This window comes from Oncorhynchus nerka, linkage group LG19 (assembly GCF_034236695.1).
Source record: "Oncorhynchus nerka isolate Pitt River linkage group LG19, Oner_Uvic_2.0, whole genome shotgun sequence".
NCBI classification, from domain to species: domain Eukaryota; kingdom Metazoa; phylum Chordata; class Actinopteri; order Salmoniformes; family Salmonidae; genus Oncorhynchus; species Oncorhynchus nerka.
The window spans coordinates 39,504,966-39,524,665 of record NC_088414.1 but is presented as its reverse complement, the minus strand read 5'-3'; the positions used below and the strand labels follow the sequence as shown (position 1 = coordinate 39,524,665).

At 46.8% G+C, this 19,700-nt stretch overlaps 2 protein-coding genes across 2 annotated transcripts; one reads left to right on the top strand and one right to left on the bottom strand.

The window, feature by feature from the left end:
- Positions 1 to 944: 944 nt before the first annotated feature.
- On the bottom strand, positions 945 to 7,905 carry LOC115124334 (olfactory receptor 10A4-like). Its single transcript, XM_065004584.1, has 6 exons — positions 7,574 to 7,905; positions 5,437 to 5,614; positions 4,340 to 4,442; positions 3,000 to 3,203; positions 2,533 to 2,681; positions 945 to 1,743 (listed from the first exon to the last, which is right to left on the bottom strand). Exons 1-6 carry the CDS (start codon positions 7,794 to 7,796, stop codon positions 1,599 to 1,601), a joined length of 1,002 nt encoding a protein of 333 aa, XP_064860656.1. The 5' UTR covers positions 7,797 to 7,905; the 3' UTR covers positions 945 to 1,598.
- A 3,196-nt stretch (positions 7,906 to 11,101) lies between these two features.
- Positions 11,102 to 11,686, top strand: LOC135562552 (LINE-1 retrotransposable element ORF2 protein). The gene has a single exon (XM_065005052.1). The coding sequence runs from the start codon at positions 11,102 to 11,104 to the stop codon at positions 11,684 to 11,686; it is 585 nt and encodes a 194-aa protein (XP_064861124.1).
- The last annotated feature ends 8,014 nt before the right edge of the window (positions 11,687 to 19,700 follow it).

The window sequence follows — 19,700 nt, the reverse complement described above, 5'->3', positions numbered from 1 at the left end:
ATAACGTACCTCACACTGTTAGTAGTCTGTCCTCGTTGTCATAACGTACCTCACACTGTTAGTAGTCTGTCCTCGTTGTCATAACGTACCTCACACTGTTAGTAGACTGTTGTCCTCGTTGTCATAACGTACACCGGTCTTGTCGTTTTGTAACCAGTTGGTTCACTATGCCACTGTGATTTCATTTAAGCGTCACTAATCGTGTGGAGAAGCTGGCATTAGGTGACTGGGACTGGGTGTGTGGTCCCTGATGTTATTATCACATTGTATTTATTTATGGCGTTGCTGAAACACCATAGTGTTTTTTATGGTCAGCTAGTGACACCCCCTCCTGTGAACAAACCTCCATTGTGCTGCTGATAATAATGTAATCATTGTGTAGGTATTTATATCCAAAGCTGTGAACACATAGGGCTATTGACTGGTATTTGTACCCTGACATACTCTTCCTGATTGTCCCAGAAGTGATTCATCCATTTGACTTGAATTGACTCTATGAGGCCATCTGGACCTCTTTCATGTTCCAGTGGTTTATACTCAGGCCAGGATTCAACCTCAGCTCAGCGCAGCTTTTAAAAGCAACGTTCCCGAGTTATAGCGTGGGTCACATTCACAAAAAACACTGCATCTGTCTGATATTACTTTTTAGATAGGGCATCCGGCTGAATTCCAGACGTACTTTAAGCCTACACACACTATAATGTTGTTGGTAGATGGTAGCACCAAACTCAAACTAATATGCTCTGTCTTCATCAGCAGTGATCACAGGAGTCATACTGGCAGGTAATGTATGCATTAGTATCCGGCGCCATCTTCTGGCTAGAACACAGTATGACTCTGGTTGAGAATGAAGTAAAAGACCAGCAGAGCGCTTTTTGTAATGAGTTTTATAGAGGTAGCCTCCCCTGTTCATTAGACATTATCAATACTGGTTGATGGTCAACATAAAGGTACAGGGTAGTCTCCCCTGTTCATCGGACATTATCAATATTAAAAAATCAATCAATCAATACTGGTTGAGACAGACAACACAAGCAGAGAGCTTTTTGAAAATGAGATTTATAAAGATGCTATATGAATGTCTAGTTTCATCTCCATCATATTCTTGGAGAATAGTAGTATCTAGCAAAGCCAGAGCAATTAGACGACTCTGTAGCCTATACAAGTCCTATTTATAAGTGGAAACAGATATTTTACACTGTTACAGGTCCAATTGTGTGCGATTGTCTTCGAGTGATAACAGACAGTGTTGGGTTTAGTGTGTTATGTTATAGCCCTGAATTAAACTGTTATAGCCCTGAATTAACATGTTATAGCCCTGAATTAACATGTTATAGCCCTGAATTAACATGTTATAGCCCTGAATTAACATGTTATAGCCCTGAATTAACCTGTTATAGCCCTGAATTAACATGTTATAGCCCCGAATTAACCTGTTATAGCCCTGAATTAACATGTTATAGCCCTGAATTAACCTGTTATAGCCCTGAATTAACCTGTTATAGCCCTGAATTAACCTGTTATAGCCCTGAATTAACATGTTATAGCCCTGAATTAACATGTTATAGCCCTGAATTAACATGTTATAGCCTAACCCTTCATTTAGTGATAACAGCCACAGTTTTGGGTATACTCGGTTCTGTCTGGCTGTTCCTCCAGCACTGTCTCCAGCGCCCCAGGACGGCTCTGATCTCCTTGGTCCTGAAGCTATAGATGAACGGGTTGGCCACCGGGGGGAACAGGCTGTAGAATAGAATAGGTACTTTAGAAGAAGATTACTTTACTTTGTCGGTTGTCACAGAAACACTGAAATATTTTCCCTTTAAAACCTCTACAGGATCGGTGTCCCCCCACTGTGGGACGGTTGAGCTAACATAAGCTAATGCGATTAGCATGAGGTTGTAAGTAACAAGAACATTTCCCAGGACATAGACGTATCTGATATTGGCAGAAGGCTTAAATTCTTGTTTATCTAACTGCACTGTCCAATTTGCAGTAGCTATTACAACGAAAATAATACCATGCCACTGTTTGAGGAGAGTGCACAGTTATGATCTTGAAAAGTTATTAATAAACCTATTAGGCACATTTGTGCAGTCATGATACAACATTTTGAACAGAAATGCAGTGGTTCATTGAATCAGTCTAAAACTTTTCACACACACTGCTGCTATCTAGCGACAAAAATCTAAATTTCGTACATTATGGCCTTTCTCTTGCATTTCAAAGACAATGGAACAATTTTATTTTTATTTTAACAGTGTTATATTCTCCTACATTAATTTCACATTTCCACAAACTTCAGTGTTTCCTTTCAAATGGTATCAAGAATATGCATATCCATGCTTCAGGTCCTGAGCTACAGGCAGTTAGATTTGGATGTAATTTTAGGCAAAACATTTTAAAAAAGGGGTCCAATCCTTAAGGGCACAACAAGTAGTGGTTCATTCCACACTTTTTCATCGCCGGCCTGGGACTTGACTAGTAACCTTTGGGATCCTGGTCCACCTCTCTAACCTGTGTTTTACCTACCTGTAGAAAAGGGTGAGGCCGATGCGGAGGTCAGGGGTCATGATCAGGTTGGGGATGTAGGGTGTAGCGTACACTATGAAGCGGGGGATGTAGTAAATAAGAATGATACAGCCCTGAGTAGCACAGGTAGAGAAGGTCTTCATCCTGCCCTGGGTTAGAGAGGGGAGAGTAGTGGGTTAGAGGAAAGGTTTAGTTTAGATAAGAATGATACAGCCCTGAGTAGCACAGGTAGAGAAGGTCTTCATCCTGCCCTGGGTTAGAGAGGGGAGAGATGGAGAAATGTTCTCAGTGGGTTAGGGTTAGTAGTGAGTAGTTAATAAAATTAGCGACACGGACAGGACAGGAAACACACATACCCCGCCACTCCTCCCACCCAGACCCCCTGCATCCCCCACCCACCCAGACCCCCTGCAGTCGCAACCCCTCCTCCCACCCAGCCCCCTGCACCCCCACCCCTGAATTCTGACCTGTGCGTTAGCCATGCGCATCACGGTGACGATGATGTTGATATAGGAGAAGACGATGAAGGAGAAGGGGACGAGGAGCACAAAATAGGCCAGGCCAATGGAGCTGCCCTGGATCGCCGCCATGTCGGAGCAGGACAGTTTAGTCAGGGACAGAGCGTCACAGTAGGCATGGAGAATTCGGTTGGGACCACAGAATGCTACTTTCTGGGAGATAAAAACACACACACACACACACACACACAAAAGTAATTGTCAATTTGTCAAATGTATTCAGAAAGCCCTTTTTACATTAGCAGTACGTAACCCCGGCCTAGACCCCAAAAGAGCGCCACAGTTAATGTGAAGGAGCAGGTTGGCCACACCAAACGCTACTTTCTGGGAGGTGAAGCAAGGACACGTTTAGAGTAGATGCTGTGTAATTCTCAATCAATATCATTTATTTATAAAGGGTCCTTTTTACTTCCGCAATGTCCTTTAAACAGTAACCTAGACGACAAAGAGAATGGCAAGGGGAACAACTCCTTCAAAGGAGGACAATGGTCAAAAGTCTCTTCTGGCTGCAGCATATGTTTTATTGTAAAAATGTCAAGTTTAAATGTCACGTGCACAAGTACAGTGAAATGCCTTTCTTGCAAGCTACAGCACAAACCCAACAATGCAGTCATCAATATCAATGTAACACTAAAAATAACAAGGTAGAACAAAAACACAAGAAATATGAAGAAACTATAATATAATAAACAATATCCCTTCCATACCATATTCCCAATGTGCAGGGATCCTGGGGTGGTAGGGTTAGATATGTATAGAGGTAAGGTGGCATCAGGATATATGATAAACATAGTAGCAGCAGTGTATTTGATTTGACGTGTGTGTGTACTATGTATGTGTGCATGTTATGTGTCTGTTGGAGTGTGTGTGAGTGTGTACTCCTATGATTGGCTATAGAGAAAATAATAAAATACCAAGGTTTGTACTTCGGCAAAAAAATGCCTTACGTTCGTTTGTTTATTTATTATTATTATAATTTATTTTTTTGGTGGAGGGGGTACTTAAAAAATATGTATATTTAACCTTTATTTAACTAAGAACACATTTTTATTTCCAATGACGGCCTACCCCGGCCAAACCCGGACGATGCTGGGCCAATTGTGATAAAGATATGCCAATTTGATTTACCTAGACTTAAAAAAAATGTTTTTAACAGTAGTGCCCTGGAATATTGTTTTGTGACGTGTTACCTTGGTGAACTCTTTGCAGCAAACATTCTCGGGCTGTTAGGCCCTCTAATGGCTGTAGTAACACTACTATCATTATACATTATTTGATCAATCCAGTACCCTAGTGAAGTCTATGGTGCCGATGGCAGGTGAGACTGTGGCTGACATCCAGGAGAAGACTGTTAGACCACTCATTATCTGGTTGGTCATCAACATAGGGTATCTAGAGAGGGTGATGGAGAGAGGGAGAGAGGGAGGGAGGGTGGGAGAGAGAGGGAGGGAGGGAGGGAGGGAGGGAGAGAGAGAGAGAGAGAGAGAGAGAGAGGGAGAGAGGGAGGGAGGGTGGGAGAGAGAGGGAGGGAGGGAGGGAGGGAGGGAGGGAGGGAGGGAGGGAGAGAGAGAGAGAGAGAGAGAGAGAGAGAGAGGGAGGAGGGAGGGAGGGAGAGAGAGAGAGGGGGTGGAGGAAGAGAGGGAGAGAGAGAGAGGGGGGGGGGGGGGTGGAGGAAGAGTGGGAGAGGACCCCAAAAAATTATGAAACACTTTCCTCCCAAACACACTTCATTTATTTTGCATCAATAAAATCATAACCGCATAATATGTGCTGTTGTCGTTGTTACCTGAGAGGGTGACAGATAGCCAGGTATCGGTCCATAGCCATAGTCAACATGATGAGAGAGATAGGGTTAGGGTTAGGGTTAGGGTTAGGTAGATCTATGTTACCTGAGAGGGTGACAGATAGCCAGGTATCGGTCCATAGCCATGGTCATCATGATGAGAGAGATAGGGTTAGGGTTAGGGTTAGGGTTAGGTAGATCTATGTTACCTGAGAGGGTGACAGATAGCCAGGTATCGGTCCATAGCCATGGTCATCATGATGAGAGAGATAGGGTTAGGGTTAGGGTTAGGGTTAGGTAGATCTATGTTACCTGAGAGGGTGACAGATAGCCAGGTATCGGTCCATAGCCATGGTCATCATGATGAGAGAGATAGGGTTAGGGTTAGGTAGATCTATGTTACCTGAGAGGGTGACAGATAGCCAGGTATCGGTCCATAGCCATAGTCAACATGATGAGAGAGATAGGGTTAGGGTTAGGGTTAGGTAGATCTATGTTACCTGAGAGGGTGACAGATAGCCAGGTATCGGTCCATAGCCATGGTCATCATGATGAGAGAGATAGGGTTAGGGTTAGGGTTAGGGTTAGGTAGATCTATGTTACCTGAGAGGGTGACAGATAGCCAGGTATCGGTCCATAGCCATAGTCAACATGATGAGAGAGTTGAGTGTTCCAAAGTAGTGGATCATTTGTTCCTGGAACAGACACGTATGGAAGGAGATCCTCCCGTCGTCCCACCACCACCGAGCTATTACTTTGGGAAGGGCCACTGTGGCAAAACCTGGAAGGGAGGGGAAGGGAATGGAGACAAGAGGAGTGTGGAGAAAAGAGGAGCAGAGAGAGGAGAGAGGAGAAGAGAGGAGAGAGAGGAGAGGGTTGAAGAGAGAAGGAGGAGAGGACAGAGGAGAGCAGAGAAAAGAGCAGCGTAGAGGAGAGAGGAGAAGAGAGAGGAGGAGAGGGGTTGAGGGAGGGGGGGGGGAGAAGGGAACAAAGAGGAGCGGAGAAAGGAGAGAGGAGAGCAGAGAAAAGAGCAGCAGAGAGAAGAAGAGTTGAGAGAGGAGGAGAGATGGGATGAGGGGAGGGAAGGGAAGGGAGAGGAGAGCGGAGAAAGAGCATAGAGAGGAGAGAGGGGATGAGAGAGGAAGATGTGAGCGGAGACCATGTTAGACTATTGAGACAGACAGGCATGGAATGAAATCCTCCTGTTGTCCCACCAGCACCAGGCTATCACCTAGGGCAGGGCCACTGTGGAAACATTCTGGGCCCCTTGTTCTGCCTCTGTCTCTGAGAGGGAAACGCTACACAGCAGCTCTGTTTAAATGCTCATCCTTTTTTGTAAGTAATCACTGATTGATTACAGATCTGTACATGACTGTCTGATAGAGGGACTCTCCACATGATTAAAGAAGGAAGGACACATATGAGACACATTTTAACAGGACACTCTTTCTCTCATGACCTCTCCTCTCTCATTAATGCCTGAGCACCAGCAAGACACATTTAAACTCCATCGGCAGTCACATTGGGGAAGGAGAGAAAGAAAGAGATAGTGTACACATTTGAATATTCTACCACGAACCCTTACCTGTATCTGACAGAACCAGGCTGAGTATCTAACCTATATCTGACAGAACCAGGCTGAGTATCTTACCTATATCTGACAGAACCAGGCTGAGTATCTTACCTATATCTGACAGAACCAGGCTGAGTATCTTACCTATATCTGACAGAACCAGGCTGAGTATCTTACCTCTATCTGACAGAACCAGGCTGAGTATCTTACCTATATCTGACAGAACCAGGCTGAGTATCTTACCTATATCTGACAGAACCAGGCTGAGTATCTTACCTATATCTGAGAGAACCAGGCTGAGTATCTTATCTATATCTGACAGAACCAGGCTGAGTATCTTATCTATATCTGACAGAACCAGGCTGAGTATCTTACCTATATCTGACAGAACCAGGCTGAGTATCTTATCTATATCTGACAGAACCAGGCTGAGTATCTTATCTATATCTGACAGAACCAGGCTGAGTATCTAACCTATATCTGACAGAACCAGGCTGAGGATCTTACCTATATCTAACAGAACCAGGCTGAGTATCTTACCTATATCTGACAGAACCAGGGTGAGTATCTTACCTATATCTGACAGAACCAGGGTGAGTATCTTACCTATATCTGACAGAACCAGGGTGAGTATCTTACCTATATCTGACAGAACCAGGGTGAGTATCTTACCTATATCTGACAGAACCAGGGTGAGTATCTTACCTATATCTGACAGAACCAGGGTGAGTATCTTACCTATATCTAACAGAACCAGGCTGAGTATGTTACCTATATCTAACAGAACCAGGCTGAGTATCTTACCTATATCTGACAGAACCAGGGTGAGTATCTTACCTATATCTGACAGAACCAGGGTGAGTATCTTACCTATATCTAACAGAACCAGGCTGAGTATCTTACCTATATCTAACAGAACCAGGCTGAGTATCTTACCTATATCTGACAGAACCAGGGTGAGTATCTTACCTATATCTGACAGAACCAGGCTGAGTATCTTACCTATATCTAACAGAACCAGGCTGAGTATCTTACCTATATCTGACAGAACCAGGCTGAGTATCTTACCTATATCTGACAGAACCAGGCTGAGTATCTTACCTATATCTGACAGAGCCAGGCTGAGTATCTTACCTATATCTGACAGAACCCATCTGATTATCTTACCTATATCTGACAGAGCCAGGCTGAGCATGATGATGTACATGGGTTTCTGCAGGCTGCGCTCCAGGGCAAACAGCACAACTAGCAGAAGGTTCCCCACCACCGTGATCACATAGATGAAGAAGAAGAACCAGGCCATCAGCTGGTAGAAGGTTGGATGGAGCCCCGGGAAGCCCACGATCACAAACTCTGACACACGCGTGTAGTTCTCATTCACCTCAAACATACTGTACTGGGGAAGGTGGGGGGGATGGTGGAGGAGATACAGAGCCTCTTACAATCAATACCTCCCAAGTTAGAGAGCGATAATGAGTGAGAGAGAGAGAGAGATATAATGAGTGAGGGAGAGAGAGAGATAATGAATAAGAGAGAGATAATGAATGAGAGAGAGAGAGAGAGAGAGAGAGAGAGAGAGAGAGAGAGAGAGAGAGAGAGAGAGGAACATTTTTTTAAAAGAGAGATCTTGAAGACCCTACAACCTCCATCCTTACCTCCACCTGTTGGAGGGAGTAATAGAGAGATAGTGAGAGAGAGAGAGAGTTACATAAAAGAGAGAGATGTTGAAGACCCTGGATGAAGTGTCTCTCCCCTTCCTTGACTCTTAAGATGGAGAGAGTAATAGAGAGATAGTGAGAGAGAGAGTTACATAAAGAGAGAGATGTTGAAGACCCTGGATGAAGTATCTCTCTCCTTCCTTGACTCCTAAGATGGAGAGAGTGATAGAGAGATAGTGAGAGAGAGAGAGAGTTACATAAAAGAGAACAGAGACAGACAAGACAAACAAGCCATGTTTAATTCCATGGACATATAATCTATTCATTCTATGTCTATGTTTAGTTATATTCCCAGCAAATCCTTATGCATAGAGATGTTGAAGACCCTGGATGAACTCTCTCTCCCCATCCTTGACTCCTAAAATGGAGAGAGTAATAGAGAGACAGTGAGAGAGAGTTACATAAAAGAGAGAGATGTTGAAGACCCTTGATGATCTCTCTCTCTCTCTCTCTCTCTCTCTCTCTCTCTCTCTTTCCCTCTCGCTCTCTCCCTCTCCATCCTTACCTCCTTTCCAACCAGTGGCCCCAGAGGTGTGTGACGTTAGCCGTTCTGTACCTCCCAACTTTATACGCAACATGCCCTCTGACAAGACAGCCAACAGCCAATCAGAGATCTCCACCCTGGTGATGTCACCATTCTTACCTCACTCATGATGTCAATCACAGAAAGTTTTCATCCCTGGCCATCTCTCAAGTTCTCTCTATCTTTTTTTTGTCAAAAAGTAAGTGCACACCCCTTCAAGTTAGTGGGCTATTTCAGCCACACCCGTTGCTGACAGAAGTATAAAATCGAGCACACAGCCATGCAATCTCCACAGACAAACATTGTTAGTAGAATGGCCTTAGTGAAGAGCTCAGTGACTTTCAACATGGCACCGTCATAGGATGCTACCTTTCCAACAAGTCAGTTTGTCAACTTTATGCCCTCCTCGAGCTGCCCTGGTGAACTGTAAGTGCTGTTATTGTGAAGTGGAAACATATAGGAGCATCAACAGCTTGAATGGTGTAAAGCTCACAGCGATTGGACGATTGGAGCAGTGGAAACACGTTTTCTGGAGTTATGAACCATGCTTCACCAACTGGCAGTCCGACGGACGAATCTGGGTTTGGCGGATGCCAGAAGAACGCTACCTTCCCCAATGCATAGTGTCAACTGTTAACTGTTAAGCTGTTAACAAGAAAACTGGTTATTCATTTAATTTCTGTGGGTATTTCATGGGATTTATTTAACATTGACATTAGATAGAAAAGATAATCTAGCATAAAAATGACTTAATTTAGACCAAAAAAACGTATTTATATTAATAAATGATTTAAATTAATTTTATTCTGCTTTTGGCTTCATTTGGGTGACGACGTCCTTTAGCTTGTAGGCCATGGTAGCCCTTAATGAGGCCTTGTCCACCCCCTCAAAACATCTCTGAACATTAGCTGAAAGTAAAATAAAACAAACATTAATAATGACATATTATTTGAATTATTTACATTCACACTCTTAAATTCATAATCTATGAAAGAAATGTTATGAGAAAGGTTTACATCAAAACTGGAATAAAAAATGATGTATTGATTTTAAGACATAGATAATTATAATCACATCAAAAAGAGCGAGCACTTTGTTGCTTGACAAAGCTGGTTTTGCCACAGAATCTTGAACAATGTTTTGATTTCCTGCCCGACATGGAGGACACTCCTCCCTGGTGAAGAGCACCTCCATCATGTGTCCTTTTTGGGATGTGTCATTTTTGGGATGTGTCCCAAAATTGACATCTTAACCTAGTCTAAGAAATAAACCTCCCATGCCACTGGGCACAATGGACAGTTTTTAACATCTCATCCCGTGTTTTATGATTCTGATCATCTGGACCAGTCCAGTGACTGTTGTGAAAGGACAGCTGACAACATAGGAAAGTCTGTGCGACAGCTTGGAGAGACAGCTGACCGGAGGGAATAGACCCCACTGGGGCTGTCATGGGCTAGCTACCCATGTTGGCAGTCTCCGACACTACTTCAGTATGTTGGAGACACCCGCTAAGTGCTACTGAAAGTCAACAAAGGAACATACCCCTAGAGCCTGCGAGAGCTGCGGTGCAAGATGGCTCAACGACTGATCACACGGTTACGGACCCAGGAACGGAAACGACTACGAGTAGAAACACAGCACAAGAGACAACCATAACAGCAGCAGGACACACACTTCAGGTGTGCAGCTGTGGTTGGGAGAGAGTAACATCGGCAAGGGGGTTAAGGATCCATCAAGGGAGGAAAAGGTGCTTGGGAGAGCAGAGACAGGGACCTCGCGTTGACCAGTACTTCTTACGAAGCAGCCAGTCAAATCAGTCGAATGAAGCACAGCAACGGGACGCTGAGTTCTCAGAGCATCAGCACCCCTGTAACGGAGGAGGATAACACAAGCACAGAATTGCCGGTGGATGAACTCACCCAACCACAGAGACCTCTAAAAGAGGAAAATATCAAAGGGCACAGACCGAGTGTGAAGTGACCCAAAACTGTTGAAAAGAGAGAGTGGGAAACAATCAACAACGACCTGACAAAAATCTAGGAAAAACAGGTAGGAACAGCAGAGAAAAAGCTTGAAAGGATGGGAGACATTATCTACCACTACGGAGAAGAGCGCTTTGGAGTAAACGAAAGGAGAAGTGGCAAGACACCACCCGCGCCAGCCAAATCTAGGAGGCAGCAAGAGATCGAGATACTTGTCAGAGAGAGAAGGCAGCTGAGAAAGCAGTGGAAGAAGGCCTCTGATGCAGAGAGAGAAGGTCTCATGCTACTCCAAGCAGACATCAAATGTCGGCAGGCAACCTTGTGAAGAGCGGAAAACGTAAGGAAACTTCGTAGGAAGAAGGAACACTCAAGAACACGGTTCTATAAAAAAAACTTTAAGTTTGTCAAAGACCTCTTCGCAAAGGAAAAGTGCGGAATCCTAAAAACTCCAAAGCCTGAACTGGAAGAACACATGGAAAAGGTCCACCAGGACACGAAAAGGCAGATAATCATCCCACATGACATCCCACCTATTCAACCACCAGAATTCAATCTGGACACTGACCCTCCAAAATGGAAGGAAGTAGAGAATGTTGTCCGACGAGCAAGAGCGGCCTCGGCTCCTGGGCCTAATGGAGTACCATACAAGCTCTACAAGAACGCCGCGGATGTTCTACGCTTTCTTTGGAGGCTCATGAGGATAGTGTGGCAGAAGGAAATAATACCAAAGGCATGGCGAAGGGCTGGTGGTGTGCTAATCCCGAAAGAGGAGGATGCGACAGACATCAGTAAATTCCGACCAATCTCCCTTCTCAACGTTGAAGGGAAGATCTGTTTCAGTATAATAGCACAGAGGCTGTCCACTTACCTGGAAAGGAACAAGTACATTGATACATCTGTACAGAAAGCAGGCATTCCTGGTTTCTCTGGTTGCCTGGAACATACTAGTATGATTTGGCACCAGATCCAAACAGCTAAGAAGGACAAGAGAGACCTCTATGTCATCTTCCTTGACCTGGCCAATGCCTTTGGCTCAGTTCCCCATGAACTCCTCTGAGAATCCTTCAACATTTTCCATGTACCAGAACCCATCACTACACTGGTAAAGGCCTATTTCCAAGACCTGCAATTGTGTTTCACAACACCTGACTTCACAACAACATGGCAGCATATGGAAGTAGGCATAATGGCTGTACAATTTCTCCTCTGGCCTTCACTATGGCCATGGAAGTCATCATCAGGGCATCGAGATGGGTGGTCGGTGGTGAGAGAACTAAGGAAGGGCTCTGTCTCCCGAGCATACATGGATGGCATGACTACACTGACCACCACTGCAGCATGCACCAGGTGGCTACTTGCAAAACTGCAGGATAACATCAAGTGGGCCCGGATGAAAATCAAGCCAAGCAAATCTCAAAGCATCTCCATAGTCAAGGGACAGCTTAAAGATGTGAGGTTCTGCATTGGAGATGACCCGATACCAACGGTGTCTGAGCCACCCATCAAGAGCCTGGGTAGATGGTACAAGAAAGCCTCTGGGATAAAGATCAAGTGCAGCAAAGGCAGGACATCGCAGTAAGGCAGGACATCGCCAACGGTCTTGAGAACATCAACAAAACCCTACTGCCTGGGAAGCTCAAGCTTTGGTGCCTACAGTTTGGACTTCTCCCCCGGGTAATGTAGCATGGAAGGCCACTCACCGTCTATGAGGTCCCAATAACAACAGTGGAGAAAATGGAGCAAACCATTACCTCATATGTGAAGAAATGGCTGGGTGTCCCACGATGCCTGAGTAACATCGGCCTCTATGGCAAAGGGGTTCTTGAGCTACCTCTTACAAGTCTAACGGAGGAGTACAAGTGCTCTAAAGTAAGACTTCAGATGACATTGAAGGAATCCAAAGACAAGACCATTAGCATGGCTGCACCTCCACTACAAACTGGATGGAAATGGACATCATACAAGGCTGTGCAGCAAGCAACATCAGCCCTTAGGCACCAAGACATTGTGGGGAATATCCAGCATGGAAGAGGAGGCTTTGGCCTGGCAGCAAGCAATCCAACGTTCCATAAGGCAACAACATCTGAATGCAGGAAGCTGGTGGTCGAGGAGGTGCGCAGACAGGAGGAGACTGCAAGAAGTGCAAAGGCTGTCTCTCTTGCTAAACAAGGGCAATGGACGCGGTGGGAAGGCCTGGAGAGGAGAAAGATCAACTGGAGTGAGTTTTGGCAAATGGAGGCAAGCAACATCAGCTTCATCATAAGAGCTGTTTATGATGTGCTTCCATCACCAAAAAACCTACATCAATGGTATGGCGAGGACCCGACCTGCCCCCTCTGCCCAGCTCCAGCGACTCTCAGGCATATAATGATAGGTTGCAAGACCAGCCTATCACAAGGCCGCTACACCTGGAGGCACAATCAGGTCCTCAAGAGCCTGGCTGCAGCACTTGAGACCAAGAGGAGTGCAACCAATTAATTACCTTCAAAAACAAGCAATCCCGTCAAAACAACAACATTCATCCGGGAGGGACAGAAAAGGCCCAAGTATCCTCCTACAAAGCCAGAAACTGGACACCTAGCCATGGCCTGGGACTGGAAGATGCTTGTCGATATTGGCCAGCAACTAATTTTTCCACCTGAGATTGCTTCTACCAACCTTATGCCAGACATGGTACTCTGGTCCCTTTCACGAAAGGCTGTGTACATCATAGAGCTCACAGTCCAGTGGGAAAACTCTGTTGAAGAGGCCTACGAGCGTAAGAAACTGCGTTACACAGAGTTGGCAGCAGACGCAGCAGACGCGTGGCTGGAATGCAAAAGTCTGGCCAGTTGAAATGGGATGCAGAGGATTCGTGGCTTCTTCCACCATCGTTGCTGAAAGAACTTGGAATCCACGGACAGGCTCTGTGGCAGACCGTCAGAGCAGTTTCTCAAGCAGCTGAAAGAGGCAGCCAGTGGATCTGGATCAAACGGAAGGACCCTTTCTTGCCTATAACTTCATGACCCCCCACCCCCACCTGAGAACCCAATTTAGATCCCTCCAACTTGAGGAGGGCATATGAGGTATGAGGTCAGCTGTAAGGCTGGCTCAGGGAAGAGGACGCCCTTGCCTTGCATAGTCCCGTGGGAAATCTTAATTGGGTATGGGACACAAGCTAAGTGTCACGTTCTGACCTTAGTTATTTTCTTATGTCTTTGTTTTAGGTTGGTCAGGGCGTGAGTTGGGGTGGGTTGTCTATGTTCGTTTTTCTATGTTGTGATTTGCGTTTGGCCTGGTATGGTTCTCAATCAGAGGCAGGTGTCGTTAGTTGTCTCTGATTGAGAATCATACTTAGGTAGCCTTTTCCCACCTGTGTTTCGTTGGGTGATTGTTTTCTGTCTTTGTGTATGTCACCAGACAGGACTGTTTCGTTTCGTGTCATTCTCTTTGTTATTTTGTTTTTAGTGTTCTGTGTTTAATAAATTCATCATGAACACGTACCATGCTGCGCATTGGTCCTCCGATCCTTCATACTCCTCAGACGAGGACAACGCACATTACAGAATCACCCACCACCAAAGGACCAAGCAGTGTGGTATCGGGCAGCAGCAGAAATCTCGGGACTCATGGACATGGGAGGAGATTCTGGGCGGCAAGGGACCCTGGGCACAGGCTGGGGAATATCTCCGCCCCAAAGCAGAGCTGGAGGCAGTGAAAGCTGAGCGGCGGTGGTATGAGGAGGCAACATGGCAGCGCGGCTGGGACGGGAGGCAGCCCCAAAAATGTATTGGGGGGAGGCACACGGGGGGTGTGGCTAAGTCACGTAGGAGACCTGAGCCAACTCCCCGTGCTTACCATGGAGAGAGGTGGACCGGGCAGGCACCGTGTTATGCCGTGAGGTACACGGTGTCCCCGGTGCGCAGGCATAGCCCAGTGCGTTACATCGCAGCGCCTCGTATCGGTCGGGCTAGGGTGGGCATCGAGCCAGGTGCCATGAAGCCGGCTCAGCGCATCTGGTCTCCAGTGCGTCTCCTTGGGCCGGGGTACATGGCACCAGCCCTACGCATGGTGTCCCCGGTTCGCCAGCAGAGCCCAGTGCCGTCTATTCCACCTCGCCGCACTGGCCTGGCTACGGGGAGTATCCAGTCAGGTAGGGTTGTGCAGGCTCGGTGCTCGAGACCTCTAGTGCTGCTCCACGGTCCGGTCTATCCGGTGCCTCCTCCACGCACCAGGCCTCCGGTGGCAGCCCCCCGCACCGCTGCCAGAGTCTCCAGCCTGTCCAGCGCTGCCAGAATCTCCCGTCTGTCCTGAGCTGCCATAGTCTCCAGCCTGTCCAGCGCTGCCAGAGTCTCCCATCTGTCCTGAGCTGCCAGTGTCGCCCGTCTGACCTGAGCTGCCAGAGTCGCCCGTCTGTCCTGAGCTGCCAGAGTCGCCCGTCTGTCCTGAGCTGCCAGAGTCGCCCGTCTGTCCTGAGCTGCCAGAGTTGCCCGTCTGTCCTGAGCTGCCAGAGTTGCCCGTCTGTCCTGAGCTGCCAGAGTCGCCCGTCTGTTCTGAGCTGCCAGAGTCGCCCGTCTGTCCTGAGCTGCCAGAGTCGCCCGTCTGTCCTGAGCTGCCAGAGTCGCCCGCCAGTCAGGAGCTGCCAGAGTCGCCCGTCTGTCCTGAGCTGCCAGAGTCGCCCGTCTGTCCTGAGCTGCCAGAGTCGCCCGTCTGTCCTGAGCTGCCAGAGTCGCCCGCCAGTCAGGAGCTGCCAGAGTCGCCCGTCTGTCCTGAGCTGCCAGAGTCGCCCGTCTGTCCTGAGCTGCCAGAGTCGCCCGTCTGTCCTGAGCTGCCAGAGTCGCCCGCCAGTCAGGAGCTGCCAGAGTCGCCCGTCTGTCCTGAGCTGCCAGAGTCGCCCGTCTGTCCTGAGCTGCCAGAGTCGCCTGCCAGTCAGGAGCTGCCAGAGCCGCCCGCCAGTCAGGTGCTGCCAGAGCCGCGAGCCAGTCAGGAGCTGCCAGAGCCGCCGGTCAGTCAGGAGCTGCGAGAGCCGCCGGTCAGTCAGGAGCTGCCAGAGCCGCCGGTCAGTCAGGAGCTGCCAGAGCCGCCGGTCAGTCAGGAGCTGCCAGAGCCGCCGGTCAGTCAGGAGCTGCCAGAGCCGCCCGCCAGTCAGGAGCTGCCAGAGCCGCCGGTCAGTCAGGAGCTGCCAGAACCGCCCGCCAGTCAGGAGCTGCCAGAGCCGCCCGCTAGTCAGGAGCTGCCAGAGCCGCCCGCCAAAGCCGCCTGTCAGTCAGGAGCTGCCAGAGTCGTCCGTTACTCCGGTACTACCCCCAACAACAACTGCTCCCGGTTGCTGATGACGTGGATGTCGGTTAAGTCAGCCCCCCCTGCACCTCTCTGATTCAGAGGGGTTGGGTTAAATGTGGAAGACACATTTCGGTTGAATGCATTCAGTTTTGCAAATAACCAGGTATCCCCTTTCCCTAACTATTATTGTCTTCTGAAGTAATCAAGGGGAGCATGTTCACGAAAGACTACGGTGTTGGGAATGCTTTTACATAACGAATAGAGCCCTAAGTTGTATAAATACAAAATATCTGACATTGTATTCCCATTTGAACATTGTTGCGCTTTAAATTCAATTCTGCCTTTTTTGTTGGGTGAATAAAGGTTTAAATCTCATTGATCAACATCTCAGCCAAATATTACCCAATCATCCACATTGAAATGACGTAGTGTTCCCAGTGGGTTCTGGGTAGACTTGCTGTGTAGATTAAAAAAAAACTCGTAGGCTACAGTTTGTTAACACCATTTGCTCTAAAATTCGCTCACTGTAAGCTTACATAATTCACATCACCACTGTTAGTTACATAGACTAATTCAAAAATATCTATTTTCTCTTGAAACTGATTGAGATCAAATGGTTGACATGCAGATTCTGCACTGACGTTTCACTGATAAAACTTGAAGAATCCGCCTATCGTTTACGATTGACAGTGATAAATGTGAATGGAGGTTGAGCACAAACATGAAACAGGCAATTAGTTAAAAGGCAATTAGTTAACATTAAATTTCTGCAGTTTAGGCAGTTACAGCATCAATTCTGTTAGCAGGAGACAAGGATTTTAAAAAATGTAACACACCAGTAGAGATATAAATCTGAATGTAACGGATGCCTTACCTGAAAAAGTAACTGTACAAATACCACAATATTTGAACACTTGTTATATGACTACGTACACTGCATTTGGAAAGTATTCAGACCCCTTGACTCTTTCCACATTTTGTTACACTACAGACTTATTTTAAAATTGGTTTAATGAATACAAATCCACAGCAATCTACACACATAATGACAAAGTGAAAATAGTTTAAAAAAAAAATATTTTTGCAAATGTATTAAAAATTAAAATCAGTAGTACCTTCTTTACATAAGTATTCAGACCCTTTGCTATGAGACCCGAAATTGAGCTCAGGTGCATCTTGTTTCCATTGATCACCCTCGAGCTGTTTCTACAACTTGATTGGAGTCCACCTGTGGTAACATGATTTGTAAAGACACACACCTGTCAATATAAGGTCCCCGAGACAGCATTGAAGTACCCCAAGAACACAGTGGCCTCCATCATTCTTCCTAGAGCTTGCCACCCGGACAAACTGCGTAATTGAGGGAGAAGGGCCTTGGTTTGGGAGGTGACCAAGAACTCGATGGTGACTCTGACAGAGATCCAGAGTTCCTCTGTGGAGATTGGAGAACCTTCCAGAAGGACAACCATCTCTGCAGCACTCCACCAATCAAGCCTTTATGTTAGAGTGGCCAGATGGGAGCCACTCCTCAGTAAAAGACACATGACAGTCCACTTGGAGTTTGCCAAAAGGCACTTAAAGACTCTCAGACCACGAGAAACTCTGGTCAGATGAAACCAAGATTGAACTCTTTGGCCTGAATTACAAGCTTAACGTTTGTAGGAAACCTGGCACTATCCCTCCGGTGAAACACGGTGGTGGCAGAATCATGCTGTGGGGATGTTTTTCTTCGGCAGGGACTGAGAGACTAGTCAGGATCGAGGCAAAAATGAACGGAGCAAAGTACAGAGAGATCCTTGATGAAGACTGGGGCGAAGGTTCACCTTTCAACAGGACAATGACCCAAAGCACACAGCCAAGACAACGCAGAAGGGGTTTCGGGTCAAGTCTCTGCATGTCCTTGAGTGGCCAAGCCAGAGCATGCTTGATCCCGATCGAACATCTCTGGAGAGACCTGAAAATAGCGGTACAGTGTTGTGAGCCATCCAACCTGACAGAGCCTGAGAGGATCTGCAGAGAAGAATGGGAGAAACTCCCCAAATACAGGTGTGCCAAGCTTGTAGCGTCATACCCAAGAAGACTCGAGGCTGTAATCGCTGCCAAAGGTGCTTCAACATAGTACTGAATAAAGGGTCTGAATACTTATGTAAATGTAAAATGTCAGTTTTTAATTTTTTAATAAGTTAGCAAAAACGTCTGAAACCTGTTTGTGCTTTGTCATTATTGGGTATTTTGTGTAGATTGATGAGAAATGAACACCCATTTAATACATTTTAGAATAAGGCTGTAACCTAACAACATTTTGGAAAAAGTCAAGGGGTCTGAATACTTTCCAAAGACACTGCATGTCATATTACATTTGTGTCAAATTACATTTGTGTCATTTAGCAGACCCTCTCATCCAGAGTGACTTAGTGTATTTATCTTAAGATACATAGCTAGGTGGGACAACCACATATCACAGGCATAGTAAGTACACTTTTCCTCAATAAAGTAGCTAGTCAGAGACAGAAAGGGCGAGGAGGTCAAGTGTTGAGTCAGGAAAGGGAGGAGGGGGGCGGGGGAATTGAAGATACTCTGTGAAGAGGTAGGGTTTCAGATGCTCTCAAAAGATGGGCAGGGACTCTGCTGTCCTAACTTCAAGGGGAACCTAGTTCCACCATTGGGGTTCCAGGACAGAGAAGAGCTTGGAGTGGGCTGAGTGGGAGCTGCCCTCCTGTAAGGTTGGAAGGGCCAAGAGACCAGAGACATCCACTACATCCACTTGTAGTGGATGCGAGCCTCAACTGGAAGCCAGTAGAGTGTGTGGAGGAGCGGGGTGTCATGGCAAAACCTGGGCAGGTTGAAACCCAGTTGGGCTGCAGCATTCTGCATACGTTGTAGGAGTTTGATGGCACAAGCGGGGAGCCTAGCCAACAGCGAGTTGAAGTAGTCCAGATGGGAGATGACAACTGCCTGGATTAGGACCTCCGCCGCCCTTCTGTGTGAGGTAGATGTTGTACTCTACAGATGTTGTAGAGCATGAACATGCAGGACGAGTCACTGGTTTGATGTTTGCAGAGAACGTCAGGATGTTGTCCAGGGTCACGCCAAGGTTCTTTGCACTCTGAAAAGGAGACACCGTGGAGAGGTCTTTGAGTGGGCAGGCCTTCCCCGGGAGGAAGAGCAGCTCCGTCTTGTCGAGGTTGAGCTTGAGGTGGTGGGCCGACATCCAAGTTGAGATATCTGCCAGGCGGGCGTGTCGCCACCTAGGTGTCCGAAGGAGGGAAGGAGAAAAGTAGTTGAGTGTCATCCGCATAGCAATGATATGAGAGACCATGTGAGGATATAATGGAGCTACCTCGTCACCTGGTAGGAGCGGACTGCCAGGTAGGATACAATCCAAGAATGTGAAGAGCCTGAGACTCCCAGCCCTGAGAGGGTGTAGAGGAGGATCTGATTGTTCACTGCCTCAGTGGATAGATCTTGGATGAGAACAGAGGAGAGAGATTCTGCTTTTGCAGTGCGGAGAGCCTCTATGACACAGAGAAGAGCAGTCTCGGTTAAGTGACCCGTCTTGAAGCCTGACTGGTTAGGGCCAAGAAGATTGTTCTGAGAGAGATAACGAGAGAGTTGATCAGAGACAGAATGCTCAAGTGTTTTGGAAAGAAAAGAAAGAAGGTATACAGGTCTGTAGTTTGACTTCAGATGAGTCAAGTGTTGGTTTCTTGAGGAGGAGAGTGACTCTGGCCATTTTGAAGTCTGAGGGGATGCAGCCAGTGGTCAGGGATGAGTTGATGAGGGAAGTGAGGAATCTCAGATGGTCTCCA